The sequence below is a fragment of the Suricata suricatta genome, chromosome 2 (genome assembly GCF_006229205.1).
Source record: "Suricata suricatta isolate VVHF042 chromosome 2, meerkat_22Aug2017_6uvM2_HiC, whole genome shotgun sequence".
NCBI lineage: Eukaryota > Metazoa > Chordata > Mammalia > Carnivora > Herpestidae > Suricata > Suricata suricatta.
The window spans coordinates 135748496-135771512 of NC_043701.1; the positions used below are offsets into that span (position 1 = coordinate 135748496).

Sequence of the window (23017 nt, forward strand, 5' to 3'; positions counted from 1 at the left end):
CTAAGATAGAATATACTAGAAATGAAATTTCTTATAACTAGAGGAAGAAACCTCATATTCCCATAGAGCTCTTACTGGTCTGTGTGTGTACCTTTAGGGAGCAGGGATTGGGGATGAAGTGCTTAAGAGACTGTGAAAAACAAGAGATAGATATGGAGAATATAGTTCAAAAACAGATGCAAACACTCTTGAAAAGAAAAAACCCAGGCATAGGTTCCAGACTGATCGTTGCTTTGGCCGTAGAACAGCATCAAGCAGGCCCTCTTACCAGTGCACAATCCCCAATCCTTTCCAGTTAGATTCCTCTTTTAAGAAAACTTTTTAAATGTTATTTTTGAGAGAGAGAAACACAGAGTGAGTTGGGGAGGGGCAGAGATAGAGAGAGACATAGAATGCGAAGTCGGCTCCAGGCTCCAGGCTCTGAGCTGTCAGCACAGAGCCTGACGCAGAGCTCAAACCCACAAACCATTAGACCATGACCTGAGTCGAAGATGGATGCCGAACCAACTGAGCCAACCAGGTGCCCCTAGTTTTCCCTTTTTTGCCCTTTAGGGGCTTGTCCAGTATAGGTCCCGAATTCTATACTGGACCTCAGAGCAAAAGGATCTAACTGGAGAAGAGAGATACATAATGGGGAAAAGTTAACAAAGAACAGGAGAAGACCATGTCTTTGAATTGGATTGTATTGGAATTGGAGATATCTATATGAACTCATAAAATTAAATAATTTCACAGATCTAAGCTTTAACTTCTTAGGAAGTTTTCACTGAGATATTATAAATAATAAAGTACATTATACACAGTCTTCTCAAATGATTTGTAAAAACTAAATATGTATCTATAGAGAAAGAAAAATGTAAAAAATGTTAAAAATGAATGAATCTTGGTAAAAGGTGTACAGGTATTCTCTGTATTATTCTTTAGTCTTTCCATAGTTTGAAATTATTTCCAAATCTAAAGTTTAAAACCAAGTCACTAAAAGTCTAAATCTGAGTCTTAGAAAGTTGGGACATTTGCAATAATCTTACTTGTCTCATAGGCTTCTTTTGAGTTTCAAATGTATTTCACATATATCTACAAGTGTCCATGTGTATCTCTTCCTGTGTAGGTAGGTAAATATGTATATATGCACATAGATACATACAGAAAGAGAGTCTTTTGGAATTTCCTTGTTGTTTTTTCTAGATAGTATATTCTACTATATGTGCTGCTAAAGTGAGCATATCTAGATAATATATTCTTATTTAAATTCCCTATGGATTTGCCATATCCAGAATGTCAAATATATGGGATAATACTGTCTGTAGCATTTTTATGTCTGGCTTCTTTCACATAGCATAATACTTTTGAGATTCATTCATGTTCTTGAATGTATTATTTGTTTTTATTGCTTGATAAGCATGTCTTACATGGATATACCACAATTTGTTTATCCATTCATTACTTGATGGGCATTTGGATTGTTTTAAATGCTTGGTGACTAAAAATAAGGCTGTTCTAAATAGTCATGTGAGACCATGACCTGAGCCGAAGTCGGACGCTCTACTGACTGAGCCACCCAGGAGCCCCCCCTAAATAGTCATGTATTTGAGTTGTCTGGTACCTGTATGTTGAATTTCTTAAGAACATTCCAAATTTAAAAAAAAATTTTTTATGCTTCTTTTTATTTATTTTTGAGAGACAGAGAGAGACAGCATAAGCAGGGGAGGGCCAGAGAGAGAAGGAGACACAGAATCTGAAGCAGGCTCTAGGCTCTGAGCTAGCTATCAGTAGAGCCCAATGCAGGGCTTGAACACATGAACCATGAGATCGTGACCTGAGCTTAAGCCGGCCACTCAACCAACTGAGCCACCCAGGCGCCGCCCCCCCCCCATTGTTTTCTAAAGAGGGTGTATCATTTTTTATTTCCATCAGCAATTTATGAAAGTTTCATTTGCTCCACATCCTCATCAGCATGTAGTATTTTGCAAGTTTGTTAAGTCATTCTAATAAATGTATTTCCTTATGGTTTTAATTTGGATTTTCTTTAATATTAAAATCTGTGCTTATTTGCCATCTTTATCTTTTCTTTGGAAACATTTCTAATTTTTATCCAACATTTTATTGGATTATCTTCTCATTAATAAGTTTTAAGAGTTTAAAAAATATATTTGTGATAGCATATTCTTCTGAAAGTTAATATTTATAATAAATATTGAAAAGTCTTCTATAACAAGTGTATATTTGAAATATTAGGTCATTCATATTCAAGTAAAAATTATGAACAATGCATTAGTGCCCTTATTTGCTAGACTTACTATGACCTGTTCAGACTAAACCAAGGTTGTCAGACTTGTCAGGAATTAAGATTATATAATATGAAGAATATCATAGCTTAGTAATAAAATAAGTCACAGTTTTCACGAATGTCAGAAAGTAAAAAGTTTATATTTCAAAAATTTCTTGTTTCTCACATATGTATAATTTTGCCATTTGTCTTGCCAATTTGTAGTATTGCCTTATTTATGTAGGCAAAAAAAAAAAAGAAGTTACTTGAAAGAAATTTCTTAACCTAAAAACTGAATGAAGCTAGATTTTGAATACCCTAGATTTTGAAGCTTTCTTTGAATCTTTCAAATCGAACTGGAACATGTTGATCCTTAGAATACAGGAGTAAGGCTTTTTCATTAGTTTTTTTTTTTTTTAACGTTTATTTTTGAAAGAGAGAGAGACAGAGCACAAGTGGGGGGTGGGAAGAGAGAGAGGGAGACACAGATCCCAAGCAGGCTTCAGGCTCTGAGCTGTCAGCACAGAGCTTGATGTGGGGCTCGAACTTGGGGAACAGTGATATCATGACCTGAGCTTAACCTCAGTCAGATGCTTGCTTAATTGACCTAGTCACCCAGGTGCCCCTCATTAGATTTTACTGTATTGGTCATAGTCAATGGTATTCAGAGTTCTGGGATTATTTTTCTAAGGTATAGTAAATGTACATTGTTGTATTTTCCTTCTAACAAAGATTGTTCTCCTTATCCTTCACATCCCTGATTTTCTTTACTCTTGTGTACTGGGTATTCTTTAGTCATGAGTGCTAAATTTTCTAACCGAAGCAGACTTAGGCATTGTATATATTGCGTGAGACTTTGCGTGTGTTTATGCTATTATTAATCTACCTCTTAAAATGCATTGAAACATCAATTACTGTTTGTTCCTCACTTTACAAAGTGGAAACTAGTTAGAAGTCTTAGGAAACAATCAGTACACTTTAATAATAATAGGCAGCAAAATCTAGCTGCGCTCTTTTCGGCTATAGTATCAATTAATTCTGTTCCATTAAAGTTCTCACTTACTGACCTTCCCATAACTTACCTGCCCTTGTTATACTTAGTATAACTACTCTTTCTGAAAAGGTGAATCTGGTTATATCTTATGTGCCCAATCCCTGCAAGGGATAAAAAGAAACACATCTTGCCTCACAATCATTTCCTTAAATAGAAATGTTTCTTGGTTTGGTAGTCACTATATAGAAGTTCCCTTTTCTGCATACGATTTTTCTTCTCTCTTGTATTTCCCTTCTTAACGTCATCAACTTGGTCATCCAAACTAGAAATCTCAGAATTGTCATCCCTCTACCACACCTTCTACTTCCAGCTATTTATCACATATTATGTCTTCAACTTCTGGCTTCCTCAGTTTAATAATTTCTCTCTAGTCCCTTAGCTGAACATCTGATCTTTGGTATGAACTATCTGAAAATCAGCAATATGCCTGTCTTTATAATGTCCTCCAAACAGTGCTGACTTCATTAAAAACAAACATACAAACATGTACACGTCTGTTTTTCACAGTGTTAGCCAGCAGATTTTAGTGATTTCTACTTGCCTACTGAATAATGTCTCAATTTATTAGCCTGGCAGACAGAGTTATGTTTGTCAGTTTTTACTACTTTGATTTTGACCTATATTTTAGGTCTGTGTTTAAATTGTTTCTCTGAATATGTCATAGTTTTGTTTTACCTTCAGTCCTGAATATTTTTTCTTCCTTATCTGTCAAATTCAGTTCAAGTGTTAAATTTTTCCTGCCTCCTTCACTCAGAATCACTTACTTCTCTGCTCTTTTATTCTGCTTTGTTCTATATGTAGTTGTTTTTAGATACTTGTATAGAAAATTGTTCTTCCTTTGTAAAATGAAGTAGATTAAAAAGTGTCTTCATTGCAAACAGTTTATTATGCTTATTACACAGTCAAAATAAATGTATATGAGATCTATAATTCCTCCTACTTTGAAGCTAACCACTGTTAACTCCTTGGTTGTAATTTTCCAGATCCTTCACACACACACACACACACACACACACACACATTGGGTAATTTTGGTTGTAATACACACCTGTATATTTTAATTCTGCTGGGTTGTATTATGCATTTGAAATATATGGAAAATATCAGTAGATGTCTAACATTTTAAAATATTTCACTCTTTAGTAGAAGCAGTGCATACATACAGTAAAAAGAAAGTGAAAGATTAAACAATTTCCTCTAAAGCTTCTAGCCATTCACCAGGATTCATTAGAATTTATTAGGTAAAAATTGGAATAAGCCTAAGTTTGCCCATTACTACCCACTATTATCTGTTCATGTTGTGCTGGAGGTCCTCAGTCTTTGCACTAAGGCAAAAAAAAAAAAAAGAAAGAAAAAGGAAAAAAATTGTCATTGTTCACAAAAGTTATATAGGTACGGTAAAAACAGATAATTATTGGAATTAATGAAGATGTTAGCAACTTGGGTAGATGAAAATTGTTATATAAGGAATTATATTTATGAATATCAGCCACAAAAAAAACCAAGGTTTAAACAAATATTACTTACAAAACAGTTTTAAAGCAGGAAGTATGAAATAGTGACTGGAATAGAAGATATGCAAGATTTCTGGCAAAAATTATGAAACTAACTGAGAAATATTAAAGACCTAAATAAATATATTATGATGCACATTATGATCAGGTATTAGACAGTTGAATATTGGAAAGGTTATCCCTTTCATATATAATTTTTTAGTTGCTTCTTTTTCATATAATCAGGCAGGCAGGTTTTTCTGCATTTTCTCTGAGAAAAATTAGGAAGGAGTGGAAAATAGTGTAGCAGTTCTTCAAAAAGTTAAACAGTTAAAGTTAATAGTTAAAAGTTAAACTGACCCAGCAGTTCCACTCCTAGGCATATGCCTAAGAGAAATGAAAATATTATGTTACACAAAACCGTGAATGTTTATTATGGCACTATTCATAATAACCCAAAGCTGGAAGCAGTCTAAGTGCCCAGAGGTAGATGAATGGATAAACAAAATGTGGTATATCCATATAACACATTGTTATTCAGCTTAAAAAAGGAGCAAAGCACTAATAAATGTTGCAGCATGTATGAACACTGATAACATTATTCTAAGAAGAAGAATCCGGTCAACAAAATCATTCACATATTATATGATTTCATTTATATGAAATGTCTAGAATAGACAAAATGCAGATATACAAAGTAGAATAGTGGTTATTTAGGGTGTGGAAGGATAATGGTGATATTCGGTTTTGATAACTAAAGCTTTGGGTATTTCTTTCTGAGTTGATGAACATATTCTTAAATTGATGGTGGTGATGATTGCACAATTATGGATATAGATAAAATGATTGGATTGTAGACTTTAAATGAGTGGATTGTATGGTATGTGAATTGTATCGCAATAAAGCGGCTACCCGAAAAAAGCTTTTTAAAGAAAAAATTGTCAAGTAGGCTAGGAAGCTACACAATTTATCAGGATATGGAGGACTTTCAATAACAAATTGGAACATTTAAACGAATTTTACTCCTATGGGTAAGATAGGAAAAGTTGGACAGTGTTCCAAATAGAGTGTTTCAAGGAGTTACTCTTTTATGTCTCCTATCACTGCTTTGTCAATTCTATTATGATTTCTTTCTGTAAAGCTAGTATTTATTAATTCTTAAATTTCTGGTCTGTGTTTGACCTCTTTGCTTGCTTTGTGATATTGTTACAGTTTTATATATATGTGTGTGTGTGTGTGTGTGTGTATATATATACATCTATCTATATATGTATACATATATAGATAGATAGATATATATATCGTGGTTTTTTGACATCTGATAGACTTGGAAGAGGATACAAACATATGCATCATCATCCATCATTAAATATGAGGTCCTATAATTTTTATACTTCTTGAACTGATTCCAAAAGTAATATTAATAAGCAAAATTTAGGTTTTTGTAGAAAACTCTCTTCATTGACTAGAATGATAAAAAATATACACTGATTTGTGTGTTTGTAATTAATTAACAAGTAATTTTGATACTGCATTTCCGATTTTGACTCACCAGTATTTCATGTGTGACCTCTGTTGGAAATCTTCTCAAACCTTATATCTAACTTTTCTCATTTCTTTCTCTTTTTTTTTTAGTTTTTTTCTTATCTTTTGAGAGAGAGAGAAAGAGGGAGGGAGGGGCTGACAGAGAGGGAAAGAGGGGATCCCAAGCAAGTTCGACACTGTGAGTACAGAGCCCAGTGTGGGACTTGAACTCATGAACTGTGAGATCATGACCTGAGATGAAATCAAGAGTCCAATGCTTAGCCAGCTGAGCCACCCATTTCCCATTTCTTAAATGAAGGTGTTGTTTTAGGTCCATTTCAGCTCTAGAATTGATCATGTTTACTCTGTTGCTTATTTTTGTTACTGAACTCTCCCAGCACCTCCAATAGGACTTTCTTGTAACAAAGGGATATTCTTTATTTGTGTATGACCTGGATAGGCAGTATTCATACATGGCTGCTGAGCACTTCAAATATGGCTAATGTGACTGAAGAACTGAAATTTATTTAGTTAGTTAGTATTTTATTTTAGAGAGAGAGAGAGAGAGAGAGAGAGCAAGCAAGCAGGGCAGAGGGAGAGAGAGAATCTCTTAAGCAGGCTCCACACTCAGTGCAAGCCAACAGGGATCCCAACAGGGGTCCATCCTACCACCCTGGGATCATGACCGGAGTTAAAATAAAGAGTCAGATACTCAAACGCTTGAGCTACCCAGGTGCCTCTGAAGAACTGAATTTTAAATTTTATTTAACTTTACTAGCTTAAATTTGAATGTCTATAGCCATATAAAGCTAGTTATTAGACCTTACACCAATATGGTTCTAGACTATTCTAGTTGAAAAAACATTAGTTTTGTTAGATGCTCTGGAGAAAAAGGATTACATGATTAAAGTTTAGGAAGTATGTATACTATATCCATCTTAAATTTTCCCAGTGCATATCAGCATATTAAAGGCCTTGAGATATTCAGAAGCAAAGAAGCCTATTTAAATATTGCTCAATTTTTCTAAAACTTATGGGTACTCAGAACCCTTTTAGGTTTTAGGGTTAGGTTCCATAGCTAACATTTACATAATATTTATTATATGCCTAAAGTTAGTGTTTTAAACATTTTATTCAAATCATAATCTTTTTAATGCTCACTACAAGTTTACTTTCCTCATTGGAAAATGAAACACAAAAGGATCCATAAATGTGGCCAAATCACATGGGAAGTGGTGCAACTAACATTCTGATCTGTAGTCAGATTGCTATTGAACAGTATATTGTATGCCTTTCAAAATAGACATTTCATCTTACAGTTTTCATTATACTTTCCCAAGTTTTTAGAAATGTATTATAGTTGGTTTATTGTGATTTTAGTATCAATAACAAATTTAGGCCCATTAGTTCTCCCTCAAATATTATAGCTATTTCATTATTAGTCATTTGAAGGGAGAAATTGATGATGAATTAGAGAAGGCTATAACTTAAGGAGAGAATCTTGAGAAAGTGAGAAAGGATGGCATTGCTATTACTACCACAAACTAGGGAGCTTACAGTGAAATTTATTCTCTCACAGTTCTGGAGGATAGAAGTCTGAATTAAGGGGGTTGGCATGTCTATGTTCCTTATGAAGAGCTGAAGAGAGAAACCTTCCTTGCCTCGTCCAGCTTTTGGTGTTATTGGCCTTCCTTGGCTTCCTTAGATTATGGCTTATCACTCTAGTCTTTGTCTCCATCTTCACATGGTCTTCTCCTTTGTGTCTTCTCTTTTGTCTATTATAAGAAGACTTGTTACTGAATTTAGGGTCCACCTGAGTAGTGCAGGAGGGAAGATCTTATCTCAAGATCCGTAGCTTACTTGTATCTCTAAAGCCTCCTTTTCTAAATAAGGTTACATTCACTGTTTATGGAGGAACATATCTTTATGGAGGCCATAATTCAACCCGTTACAAATATGATCCAAAACCTTTAGAGGAATTGGCTTTTGAAAGTGAAGGGACCTCAAATGAGCCTAGCAATTGATCACTGTATGTTTACTTTATCCATTCCCTCTTCCTTTCTCCTCTAATCTCTAAAATCATGCTTAACTGATATCTAGTTTAAAAAATAAGTAGAAGAGGGGTGTCTGGGTTGCTCAGTCAGTTGAGCATCTGACTTCAGCTCAGATCACAATCTCATCATTTGAGGACTCTGGCCCTGCGTCGGTCTCTGTTCAGACAGTGAGCCTGCTTCAGATTCTGTCTCTCTCTCTCTCTCTCTCTCTCTCTCTCTCTCTCTCTCGTCCTCTGCTCATGATCTATCTCTCTCACTCAAAAATAAATAAACATTTTTTAAAAAGTAAGTAAATAAAAGAGAATTTTCCTTGAACTACTACTGCAGCTACCCACCTCTGCATCTGTGCCTGTATATTTTGCCTTCTCTACTGTTACTACATTAGTATTATTAGTGGCATACAAATTCTGCTGTTAAAGTTCTGGGTAGGTTTGCTAATTGTGTTTAATTGTCCTCTGAGGGTTTTACAGATGGAATCTCAGGACAGTTGGATGTGTGGGAATGGGTATAACTCCATTTTTCCTATTCCTAATATAACCAGCTCTATATTTGTCTTTTTTGTATTTTGAGGTTCTGTGAAATGTTTCATTTTAGTGAAAGGATCTACTTCTGTACTTAAAAATTTTAAAATTTTGAAAATACTTGTCAATACTGAAATGTTCCTTGAATATTCTGTTCATATCCCAATCTCCCTTTTTTGACCAACCGCCGATAGCACCTGCTGTCTACATTGCATATATTTTGTTCTTCAATAATTTGATGTTTTCTCATTTGCTCTCTATTTTCTCACGTGTATTCATCATTATCTCCTTCCAAAGCTTCTTAGTCCTTCAAAATTAAAGAACATACTTATGCCCCTTGGATATAACTAACATGCTAGAGACATGTAGTAAGGAATATTGATTTGAGATCCAGATTAATAAATGCCGTCTAATTTGAGATTTATTCATTTCAGTGTCCATAGTCCTTTGCCTGGGCATGTGGAAGTGTCATGTGTAGTAGATGCATGTATTTTCCTGGAGAGAGAAGGTGCCTCTCAGATGCCAAAATAATGAAGTATCAAAGTTTTAGATCACTTCTCTCTGTGTCTTTATTTGGCAGATACAGAAATTATGTCACCAAGCAGCTTGCCTAGAATCATACCCCAAAGTGTATTTACTCAGTTCTTTAAATTTTAAACTAATTCTCTTTATGATATCTAAAACTTTTAAACTTATTAAAATTTACATTTGTAAGGATTCTAGAGATCAACATTTAATATGGGAAAGTATGTATTGCTTGTAAGTAGTAATTTATGAATTTGTATTTTTACCTTTTTTAGTGTAATGGTTAATTATTGCCAGTTTATATATTTTAAATTCTTATAATTTTACATATGTGGAAAAATTTTCCTAAGTACAGAAATTCAGCAAGCTTTCCATATATATTTTAATTTATTTATTCAACACAATTATATAATTGAAAAAATTTTATTAATTGTGATTTAATATACTTCTGATAAGGAAAACTCTCATTGTGACAACTGACAGAAGCTAACTTACTTTTTCCACTGTGATTATTTTGTAGGTTTGATGAACTTGTAAAAAAATTCAAAGTTGAATATCATGCTGGTGGCTCTACACAGAATTCTATTAAAGTGGCACAGGTTGGTTAATCATTTTAAAAGTTATAAAGAAATAGATTCAAACTGATTCTGGACTTGTGGTCATTGTACATAATTGTTCCAATCTGCATTTTATTACTACAAAATAGTTTTGTAATGGGATTTTAGCAATCATTGTCCATCTAATTAAAAAAATTATTTTAATTGGTATTCCTTTCATTAATGGTAAGCTTGAACATGCTTTAACATGTTTATTGTTCATTTACATTTCTTCTTGTTGAATTCGTTCACTGTTTATTTTATAATTTTCATGTGTTAATGATTTATAGAAATACTTCATATTTTATAGAAATTATCTGTTGAAGATATTTATTTGTTATTCATACTTACATTCTGCCTGTGGTGTGGTATATTTTACTGTGCCAAAGTTATTAGATTTTTAAATATAATTAAACTTTATGGATTTTTTTCTGAATTATCTTTATCTTTAACTAAACTTAAAATTTACCCTTTTATGGACAAGACAACCAGAATTGTGGCTCTTATCCACTTAAAAATACTAATTTCAATCTAACCTTAATTGAAGATTTTGTTTGCTTTTCAGTTCCCCTAATATTTGAGAGTACTTTTCCTTTCCATCTGATAATCCAAACACATAATTGCCAAATTATAGTTTGTATCTAAGATAACCACACAGTTTTAAAAAACAGTACTTTAGAAGTCTAAATTGCCTTTAGAAGGACAGTTTCTCAGATTTTTGTTGAAAGTCAGTAATAGGAGGAACTGATTCAGTTGTGCGTAAATCACATATTTATTGAGCTTCTATTATGTGCTAGTCATTGTGTTAGGTAACGTAAGCTCTCTTGTCTAAATTGTAAGAAAAATCTGACATTATAGTTAGTACCTTAGAGTGACCTTAGACCTGATATGGTCTTAGTTGTTTCTCATTCTGATACAGTCTTGTTGAATGAAGACATTGAGGTTGAATTTAGAGTGATCTAAAAAGTATAGGCAAATACACTAGAAAGGAGTTGACAGGGATAGCCCACCAGGGAAAGTACTTGGTTTTGTTTTGTGTTAATGTGTTTGATTGGTTGGTTTGGGGCTTTTCTTCCCATTTGAGTTCTCCTTCACCCACAAAATAACTGGATTACAGATTTCCATTTTTCTATCACTCTACATTGTTAAAGAAGCAAGTATTGGGCAGCAACTATAAGCCCTGTAGATTTATGCTAACAATGTCTGCCAGATTTTGTGAACTATAAATCTAAAATAGGATAAAATATGGGGCGCATTGGTGGCTCAGTTGGAAAAGCATCCAACTTCAGCTCAGGTCATGATCTCAATTCTTGTGAGTTCAAGCCCTGGTCAGGCTCTGTGCTGATAGCTTGGAGCCTGGAACCTGCTTCAGATTCTGTGCCTCTCTCTCTTTCCTTTCCTTGTTCATGCTCTGTCTGTCTCTCTCTCAAAAATAAATAAACATTAAAAATTTTTTTAAATAGAATAAAATGTATGATATGGTAAGAATTCAGTGAATATCTAAGTATTCATAGGCCACTTAATTCTACATATATTTTGATGGTATATGCCATGTGAAATATATATTTTCTGTATCTATGTGTTTTATATAATATATATTTTGAAAATATTCAGTTCTTCCCTTAAAATAAGAAAAACAGGGTAGATGGAATTCATAGATAATAAACTGGTAGCTTATAAGATTGAGACAAAAGTCATAGGTTTTTTGTTAAGTATAGATAGTAAATAATCAAGTAGTTTGGGAAATGGGCAAGTCTGATGTATTATTTATAAGTAGAAAGTAAGCTTGTAACCTATAGACTGCTAAGGATAGACTAAGAAAAACTATATTGTAACAAATGAGTATTTCTTATGGAAAGAGATGGAAAAAACCATATCATGGTCATGTACCATGGGACTAATAGTCATATGACCCTCAAATAGATCACTCATTAGTAACACTATATTCTCATTTTGCCCCGCCCTTACTCAGGAAAGGCAAATAAAACCTTGACTATTCAGTAGGCCATTTTTCAAGCTTTAACATCTTTGCTCTTGAGTTAGTCTCAGAGAGCATTTGGAATGTATATGTATGATCCTAAGCACTACTGTCTGTGGCCCGCCCCCCCTCCCCTTGTTTGAGGTGTGACCTTGTTCTCATTAGTACTCCATCATCATCAGGGAAGGCTGTTAAGAGGAATATACAGGGCATTTGAACATTCAGCTAGTCGAGGTCCTTTATAACTTGATTGCATCCTAAGGAGTTATACTGTGAGTGTTAACTTACCCTAGCTTTCGCCCCTTGCTTCTTGCTATTTGTTTTAAATGAATAAATATATAATGTTAACATCTTACTTTAGTTAGTAGATCCTTTTTCTTTTATGCCCTCTGGGATAGCTGGTGAGTTTATGTAGTTGGACGCTACTAGTGCTTCAAGGTAATTTCCCCACACAATATGAGGTTTAGGTGGATTTCTCCTTGTTCTGTGGTTTAATAATACCTTACATGGTAGCTATGGAAAAAATATACAGAAACACTGAAAGGGAGCATTTATTTGCAAAGATCAAAATTTCTATGAAAGAAGAACTAAAAGTCATACAGAGAGTAAAGGTTAACACTTTGCAGTCAATGTAGAGTTCATTTTGACAGATCTGACCAACACCATGCATTGATTTATCAATAGATATGGCAAATTATGTCAAGAAAATGTTCCATTTAGTGCTTAGATACTATGATTTGTTAAGCCTGTTAAATCGTGTTCTTAAGATTTTAGTGAAACCACAGGCAACATAAAGCAGTATTGTTGAGAGATCCAAATATAATTCTAGACGTTTCTCATCTGTGTATTTTTGACAGACAGTGCAAATATAAATTTTGTACAATTTCATTCAGGATAAACTTTTTTAAAAATGAAAATGAAAGATCTTATCTGCAAAGTGTTTTGCACCCTTTGTATACAACACTGCTAAAAAGTGATGTGATTTGCTTACCTGTGATATTGATGCTTTCATAGTGAACATTATAGGGTACTTTTCGAAGTTCTCAATATGTACAGGTGCACTTAATGTGATTTTTGACTTTAAAGAAATGGAACAAGATAGTCTCCTTGGACATGTGCCTAAAGAATGGCTATAATTATTGTTGGTCTTAGAAAAGATATCCTGCAATAAAATATTTTTAAAGTGTGAGACAGGAAGAATGTCCTTGTCTAATTTGGCAATACATTGAGGATGAGAATAGAGAAAAAGATTATACTAAAACAGAAATTTTTATGCCATTTCTCTAAAAATGTTTGATGATATTTGAAGGACCCATAAGGAGAATAGAAAAAATTTATACAACAAACAAATGTCTCGTTTTTGTGTAACATGACTGCTTTCTAACTCAAGGTGGGGGAACAAAGTCACTACAAAAGGACAGCCAAGTTATATAAGACCCTCTCAATTTCTTTACTAAAACTGTAACTCATTTGGAATACAAAACAGCATCAATTGAAATTACCAGTGTGCTTCTAAAATGATGTTTATTTTACACATGGAAAGCATATATAGTTAATCTATCAATGCAAAAGGCATGACTAACAGCTGGAATACCAAAACAAGCAATTAGATTCAAAATGATGGATATTTTGTGAAGTTTGAAACAATTTCTTACATATCTAAATACCTGCCATTATTAGTAATTTCAATCCTAGGTATTCCATGCTTATTGAGAGGATATTTAGCTTGATATCATCAGAGGACTGACACCAAGAATATAGACTAGATCCAAGCAGAGTGGTTTACATTTAACGATACTCAGTTTTACTACACTAAAAAGAAAGCTCTCCTAATAGTTCTACTTGGTTCAGAGAAGTGTTATTGGAAAGGAGACACAAAGAGTAAAACTATTCTATTTCATAGGATAAAAAGACACATGTTATTATCATTTTTTCTAAATACTGGTATTATTTCTTTAATCCCACTTTTTTGAACTCTTAAAAACTCTTACATATAAATGTATGTATATATAAAATATAAAAATGGCCTATAAAATTTAAATTCCAATAGTCAGCAGCTTTGGTTTCTGAGTTCTCTCTCCTGTTGCTACCTCTTCACATAATTGTCATTCTGTGCATACCCCTGGTATCTGTTTGTATCTAATTTTATAAGAACAATGGTCAAATTGTATTAGGATCCCTCATAAGGGCCACATGTTAACTTTATTACCACTTTAAAGGCCTTTTCTCTAAGTATAGTAGGATTCTTAAATTCTGGGCCTTAGGGCTTCAACATATGAATTTGAGGAGAATACAGTTCAGTCCGTGTTAAGGACTCATTTGTATGTTTATTATTTTTGGTAGTGTACCATTTTGATTTGCTTATTTCCTTTTGTATATGTGTTTTGGTTATTTTCTCTGTGGTTACTTTGGGGATTACAATCAACATACTAAACTTACAACAACCTAGTTTAATTAGTACCAACTTAGATTCTATGGCATACAACAGTCCTTTCCTTTGCCTTCCAATCCACCTGCTTTATATCATTACTGTCAGTAATTACATCTTTATACATTGCCCATTAATACTGATTTATAATTATCATTTTACTCATTTGCCTTTTAATTCCTGTAGTAATAAGAGTTTTGGCAAACCACAAGTGTGGTAATACTCGCTTTTATATTTACCTATACAGTTACCTTTACCAGTGTTCTTTATCTTTTGTTATGTCTTCATAGCATAGGACTTCTTTAAGCATTTCTTTCAGTACAAGTCTACTATTAACAAATTCCTTTAGCTTTGTTTATTTGGGAATGTCTCAAATTCCTCTTTATTCTTAAAGGATAGTTTTGTTGGATATAGAATTGTTGATTGACATTTCTTTTAGCATTTTAAATGTCATGTCACTGCTTTCTGGTCTCCATGGTTACTGACAAAGTCAGCTTTTCATCTTACTCACTTCTCTTTCTGTTTTTAAGATTCTTTCTTTGGGGCGCCTGGGTGGCTCAGTCGGTTATGTGTCCAGCTTCGGCTCAGGTCATGATCTCACAGTTCATGGGTTTGAGCCCTGCATCAGGCTCTTTGCTGACAGCTCGGAGCCTGGAGCCTGCTTCGGATTCTGTGTCCCTCCCTCTCTCTCTGACCCTCTCCTGGTAGCGCTGTCTCTGTCTCTCAAAAAAAAAAAAATTTAAGATTCTTTCTTTGTCTTTGATAATTTGGTCATGTCTTAGTATGGAACTCTTTGAATTTATATTCCTTGGAGTTAATTGGGCTTCTGTATGTGTAAATTCATGTATTTCATCAAAATTGGGGAGTTTTAGGCCATACTGTTTTCAAATATTTTTTCTTTGCCTCTCTCTTTCTCCTTGGATTTCCATAATACATATGCTGGTCTGCTTGATGGTTGTTGTTATTGTTTATTTGTTTTATTGATGTTTCTGTAGAACGAGTTTTGAGCTGTCTACCAAATTGTCCTACAGTTACTTATCATATTAAAAAAATTTTTTTGGTCTGGTATGTTCATTCTTGGATTAGCATTCTAAAAACTTGGTTACTCTGCCTTAAGACCAGTAGCCTATTGTTTCCTATTTTCAATAGCACTGGAGCTATTGGTTTTCTTAAACCTGGCCTACTTAACTTACTTACATTACCTCTTTGCAATCCTTATTTTTATGCTACTGTGCACTGTCTCAAAACTTAGTTCCTCACAGCAGCTTAGGAGATAGACAAGATGATGTGGTCTTCATCTTAGTGATAAGGAAGGATTCTGATTAAATAAGAGACAAAATGCCATGATAAGTAAGTAAAGCAGAATTAGAACCCAGGTGTTTTAGCTGGAACTTCTGATTTCTCTCCACTTCTTACAGTCAGCTTCAGTTTTGGAAGATTTGGAGGTTGTCAGGGAAAATCAAATATCCATCATTTTAAATACAGTTCTGAGTAAACCAACTCATTCTTTCATGCTTCTTAGAGACAGCAATTTTCTTTGATGTTTAGATACCTTTTTGATCCTTGGAAATTTATGCTTTTTTTTTCCTGAATTACTAAATTTTTCAGAAACCTGATGACCAGGTATATGAGGTATTCCAAGGTATTTCTATGTTGTTTTAAGTTGTAAAAGTTTACTTGTTTTTATGTTTCTTGCAAATTAATTTACTGATTTTCCTAATGTTCTGTAGTTATTAAAAGTTTGTCATACTTCTGAGCATCTAATCAAATATTTTAAGTGCCTTCTTATCCTTTGTTAACTGAACTATAAGTAGATCATTAGAATTGTTGAACAACAAAACTCAACTGAGTATGTTTGTAGCTCTAATTCGCTTTCTAATTCACTTTTGAAACTTAAAAAATGTTTTTAGGTACTCAGTGTACATAGTGTGGTCTTTAAAACATAATTCTGAAAACGGATTCATTACATGACATTTGCATCCCATCTCACAAGTAGAGGGGAAATATTTTATTGTTTTATTTAAAAAAATTTTTAACGTTTAGTTTTGAGAAACCGAACATGAGTGGCAGAGGGGCAGAGAGAGAGGGGGATGGAAGATCTGAAGCAGGCTGTGTGCTGACAACAGAGAGCCAGATGCAAGGCTTGAACTCACAAACTGAGATCATGACCTGAGCTGAAGTCCGAGGCTTAACCAACTGAGCCACCCAGGTGTCCCCGGATCAGTTTTTAGAGACAGAAAAGGAATGGAAAAAAGGAAACTATTAGGAAAGAATGTTGCCCTCCTAAGGGGAATGAAACCATACATTTCCTAGTGCTGACCAGGAAATTTCGTGTTGACTGGTTAAAGGTTACATTATTGGGGGTACTGAAACTGCAGATAGGTTAGGTATTATGTCTTGATTTGCTCATGTGGGGCTCTTAACATAAGTGACTTCATTTTGGGCTTGTAGTTCTCTTTTTAACATAGTAAATTATTACTTCTCTTTGTTTTTCCCCAAGATGTTCAGGCTATATGAATTTTTATGACTCTATTCAATAATAAAGAGTCACCAGTTTTCTATTTAGTGCCTGCCATCTTTGTAAATAAAGTATATATTTTTCTCATTCAAAGCAAAGATCTTTGGGATAAGTTAATACTTCTTTCATTGCTGTACTTTAAATCATTTCATGGAAACTACTAAATTTGTATATGTTCCTTACCCCTTTCACCATTTGTCTTAGGTAGTGGAAATGACACCTCTAATAACAGATGTTCCCTGATTATATATGTATAAAACCATCAGTAATAGATTTGAATTTTTTTTTTCACATAAGCATTAAACATTTAACTTGGTCTCTTCTTGAATTCTTAGATCCTTACTTCTGTCTTTTAAGTCCTAACCTGGTTCTCTGATCAACAACTTTCTAGTTTTCTAGCTTCTCCTCTCGTTCCCAGTTAGATAAGCCTCCTTATTTTTATTTAGCTACTTAGGAAATTTTAATCATGGTTTTGCTTTGTTTTTAATTAAATTTTGGGAGAATTAAGTACTAGGATGTTTAGTTTTATACAGGATTTTTTTACCTGAAGGAGAGAGGAGTTCTTTAATTGTTTTTTTTTTTCCTTTGATGCAAATGTCATGTAATGAGTCAGTTTTCAGAATTATGTTTTAAAGACCAAACTATGTACATGAGTTCCTAAAAACATTTTTTTAAGTTTCAAGAATTACATTTGAATGAACAGAAACCTGTTGAACCAAAAATTGTAACGCTGGTATTTCAAGAACCATATAGCCTTTCCAGCAGAGTCCCATAGTATTTAGGAATTAAAAGTGATGAAAATCAAGAACTTCATATTTCTTTTCTTTTTTTAAAAAACGGCAGTTGATTTGTTTGAGTTTTTTGTATTAATATATATTTCTGATTATCTATTTTTGTAGTGACCTAATTCACCTGAAAAAAAAAACGGTTAGAGACTAAAATCCTTTTCACTAGACATACCTTTGGGAATCTGAGAACAGTCCAGACTGCTTGCATTTAAAAAGGAGAAATGACATTGGAGTGATCAAAGAGAATTCTCTATTCTAATGTTTTACACCTGAAACAGTTGTAGAACTGTCAATAGCACAACTGTATTTATAAACATCAGAGCAGGATGTGGCAGATGGTGATGCCACACAGAGGCTTGTCAAGCCTTATGTCATTAAAAAGGAGGTTTTTGTTCATGCCAATTTTAAGATTAGTGAATAATTTTAAGTAATTTAGGTCTTACAAAGTAAAGTTAACTATTTAAAGCGTGACTTTTCCTTGCAGTTGAAAAAAATTTAAATGTGAATTAACACCTTTCATTGTTGGGTTAGATTATGAGAGACTTTAGTAGCCAAAATAAGGTGAAGAAGGCCGTGTTTTGTTTTCCAAAATGATATTTTTAATGGGTTGTGACATTTTTCTAAGTTATGTGGGTTATTTATGTATTTTTGATTTTTTAAAATTTCTTTTATTTAGCAAAAGTCCGTTTATTGGGACAGTTTCCCATTCATCTTGACTCAGGATGCTTTTAGTGCTGCTTCTGTCTGAAGGAGCATCCTTCTGTAAGTCTTGCTTTTTCCTCCTATAGGCTGGTAGAGGACAGTGGAGCAGCCAACACACAAAACTACCGTTTGTGCATGGCTAAAGATGGTGATGATTTGGTAGCATCCTGGGCACTTCACATCCAGGAAGTAGGAGTTGGGGCTCTGCAGCAGTTGCTACTTCTTGTGCTTCTTCCTTTCTTCCAGGGATGAGTGCAGGAGGTCCTTTGTGAGGGGCATATTCTCTTGGGGAGGTGGTCACTACTGGAAAAGATGTCAGGTTTTTTAATGTGAAGCAAAATGTGTATATCTTATTCTTCCTTCCCTCTCTTCCTTACCCACTCAGTCCTTCCCTTTCTTCTTTATTTTTCCTTTCTTCCTTCTTTTTTTCTTTCAGATTTTATTTTGTCCCTAATTATACCTTCTTTTAAGAGAATCTTTTACCACTGTATACCTTATAATGTTTAATGTGGTGCGTTGTCCTATGGTATGATGTTAAACATGGACGATAATTTGAGATTGTGTTTCTGCTTCTGCCTAAGTGCAAAATACTTTAGTAAAAATACTACAAATGACTGTATCTAATTTCAACCAGGGGATAAAACTCTTGCCTTGGTTTTATTCCTTTTCATTCTATTTTGGAATTAGAATTCAGAAACTATTAAAAAATGTCCTATGGATAATATATTCATTTATTTGAACTGAAAAATGAAGTCAGAACTCTCTGGGGAGAAAAACATCTCATTTGTTTAGATGGTTGGACAATCCGGATGGTCTTTGCCAATTAAATTATCTAGTGGAAATGTCAACTGCCATCTTTTATAAAGAACAGCTTTTCTAGAGTATTTATATGTTCTTTGGTACTTTTATAGTGAGATACTTGAGATAATGAAATAAAAACCAGTCTAAATTTTAGCAAAGCTTAATGATTAAGGGTGTAGAAGATGTCCTGTAGAGTTTTTTTTTTTAATTTTTTATGTCTTTATTTTATTTTGAGAGAGACAGAGAGTGAGCAGGGGAGGGGCAGAGAGAGAGGGAGACACAGAATCTGAAGCAGGCTCCAGGCTCTGAGCTGGCAACACAGAGCCCTACGCAGGGCTCAAACCCATGGATTGTGAGATCATGACCTGAGCCAAAGTTGGATGCTTAACTGACTGAGCAGCACCCAAGTGCCCTGAGGATGTCCTGTAGAATTAAGCAAAGCTGGGCAAATAAAAACTTACTTGGGCAAGTCAGCTAACTTCTTTCAAGTTTCAGGTTTTTTTTTTTTTTTTAAGACTGGGGATAATCATAGTAATTTTACAGTCTAAAAATTTTTAAAGGGTAAAATCATGACTCATGGAAAATGAACACATGTCAACAATTTTAACTCATAATCCATGAGTAAACAGGTAAGTATAATTGACTTAAAAGAAAACTCAAAGTCCTGAGACATGTGAGGTCTCTGAAATCAATCTACAAGTATTACAAAACTGACTTTTTGTTGGGGTGGTAGATTTCAATTCTCTCTGTAGGGTCAGATTTTATTTACTGATTTAGAGTCAAGAATTATTACTGTAAGTAATATATAATTTATATACTTCTAAAATAGTTCAAAGGTGATAAAATGTATAAATCCCATAGGATCAGTTAATCTAGGGGCGCCTGTGTGGCTCAGTCAGTTGAGCATCTGACTTTGGCTCAGGTCATGATATCACATTGGTGGGTTCGAGCCCCGCATCGGGCTCTGTGCAGAATGCTTGCTCAGAGCCTGGAGCCTGCTTCAGATTCTGTGTCTCCTTCTCTCTCTGACCCTCGTCACTCATGCTCTGTCTCACTCTATCTCTCAAAAAATAAGTAAATGTAAAAATAAATAATAAAAAAAAAGAATCAGATAATCTAGAAGGTATGCTCTAAAAAAAATGCATAGCCTTCCACTAATATCTGCAATATTTTTGATCCATTTCAAGATTTTTCGCAATTTTTTTCATTGGTGGTACTTAACTCAATATAATGTGTTGTTATAATTATATTATATAATATGAACAATATACCTACCTCAGTACTTATACATAATGAGAGCTCGATAAATTGTAGTTATTATTACATTCTGAAAAATGTATATGGTGGGCATTTTCCATTAATTGAATTAAACTTAAGCTGTAATTCCAGCAATTTGATGAGGATATATTTAAAGCAATAAAATTTACCAGATATTTCTTTCTTCACACCTATTTATCTCACAACAAATTTTTTTCAAAAATAGAAAATAAAGCAACGGGGCCTAAAACTAGTTAGTGGATTGGTTCTTATGAGGATTAAGAAGTGAATAAAATTTAATCTTGTTCTAGGCTCTTGAATATATTACTTGGTTAGCTAGATTGTTTTGGTTAATGACATGGAAGTTCTTTGTCTACAGTTGTTGGAAGATTTGTTGGTTGATTTGCATCCATGTAAGGATTGTTAATCGATAGTTAATTGAATGCAAAAGAAAAGAAATAAATTAATCTCATGGTATCTGAGCGTGGACTTAAATAAAGATATAGTTTAAATTCATTTTATGTTAGTTAATTATAAATACGCTAAATAAGTTTTTATTTAAGGAAATTAATAGTAAATCTCTTTGTAAAAGAACAGTTTTTTAAAGACCGAGATAATAATCTCTATCTATTGTACCTAAGTCAGCTTCATAAAAGTTTATCTTCCATACCACACTCCTAATTCCACAGTATGTATTCAGTAATTTTCCTCACATTTTCTTAGGTTTTCATGTTTGTATTTAACACCAGAGAAAGCTCAGAGCATGTTGTCAAAACCAGTGTTTTATTTCATTCAGCCTCTTTTTCTCCCATGGCCTAGGCCACTAAAAGTTTATAAAGAGTACCTTAATGTTTCTGGATGTCAGTGAATCAAGAATCACTGCAAACACCACTTTTTTATCAAGTCTGTGAACCTGTTTGTTCTGTTTAGAGTTAGATATTTTCAGTATTCACCTTCCCATGTGTACTTTCCTCTGCCTAAAATGCTTTTTACCATACCTTTTTCCCCCCTCATCCCTTCTCAATTTACCGGTCATTTCCAGAAATAAATGCTTTTCCTGATTTTTCATTTCTCCATGTAAAAAGTTTTTATATATCTTTATATAGTTTAACCCAGCAAGGTCTGTCTGTACATTTGTTTGTGATATTCTGTCATTAATCATCTTCCCCTTTAACAGCATGCAAATCATTGGTCTTGCTTTCTTTTTTTTCCCATTTACTCATTACTGGATTAATATAACTCAATCAGTCCTTACCATAAAATAGACAAATGAATGAATCTCTATTCCTTTTTGTATTAATTATTTGACCTTCTGATCATGAACACTTACACCTCTAGTCAAGTTGATCCTAGATTATGCTTACTTTTACACTTTATTATCTAAGTCAAAATTAGAAGTGGCATCTGGGTGCTCAGTAGGTTAAGCACCTGACTTTGGCTCAGATTGTGATCTCATGGTTTGTGAGTTCAAGCCTCGCATTAGGCTCTGTGATAACAGCTTGGAGCCTATAGCCTGCTTCAGATTCTGTGTCTCCCTCTCTCTGCCCCTGCCCTGCTAGTGCTAAATCAGAATTAGAGCCTTTTGCTAAATAAAAAACAAATGCAGAATCCTGTAAAGGAAGAGTTTATTCACAATGGTTATTGCAAGAATACGGAAAGGGACCTTTGAAATAGGGTAATGGGAATGAATGCAATAAGGAAAATGCTACCATAGTTAAGTGTCTTAAAATAAGTCAGGTAGAAAAGGGGTGCCTGGGTGGCTCAGTTGGTTATACGTCTGACTTTGGCTCAGACCATGATCTCTAGGTCCATGGGTTTGGCCCTCACTTTGGGCTCTGTGCTGAGAGTTCAGAGCCTAGACCCTGCTTCAGATGCTGTGTCTTCCTCTTTCTCTGCCCCTCCCCAGCTCCCACTCTTTCTCTCTCTCAAAAATAAATAAACATTAAAAAAATTAAGAAAGGCAGAAAAGGTTTTTCTTGTAGAAGGAAGAGGAACTATGGCCTGAAAGAGCCTGTTGTGGAAGGGGAATGAATAGATGTAGGTGGGTAGAAGTGGAGTGATAGGACAGTACAGAGAGAGAATGTTTTACTTTGAGATCAGCCTGTTCTCAGGAGGGGCTGTTATGTTGTATGCTGGTTAAGGCTGGGGGTGGGTCAAAGTTCACATGTCTCAGGGAAATGGAGAACTTTTTTAAATAATCTTTGGTTAAGTCAAGGTAACAGATATTTTGTTGAGATTAATCACTGGGTACGAATGGTTCAAGTAATTATTTTTGAGCAAAGAATGGGAATTTGTAGTGTCTGTGTCTAGCCTTGTCATAAGGTAAATAAAGGAGTTATCTATGAGTCTTTTCTAGTCATATGAGGGAGAATGATTCCTTGTAGCAAACTGTTTCAGGAACACAAAGTGATGGGGGATTTCTTTAGTTGTCTTTGGTTACCAGGATCGTAGGGCTTAGGGTAAAGTTAACACTGAGAGAGGAATTTGGAAACATATTTCTAATACAGTTATC

The 23017-nt window shown here is 34.1% G+C and overlaps 1 protein-coding gene and 1 pseudogene across 3 annotated transcripts in view; one reads left to right on the forward strand and one right to left on the reverse strand.

The window, feature by feature from the left end:
- Positions 1 to 23017, forward strand: part of ADK (adenosine kinase) — a 521042-nt gene that overhangs the window by 157105 nt on the left and 340920 nt on the right. For all 3 annotated transcript variants that reach the window (XM_029932000.1, XM_029932002.1, XM_029932001.1), the window contains one exon: positions 9958 to 10036. In XM_029932000.1, the coding sequence (XP_029787860.1) occupies positions 9958 to 10036 (79 nt within the window). The remainder of the gene's footprint in view (positions 1 to 9957; positions 10037 to 23017) is intronic.
- LOC115285567 lies at positions 18474 to 18726 on the reverse strand (annotated as a pseudogene).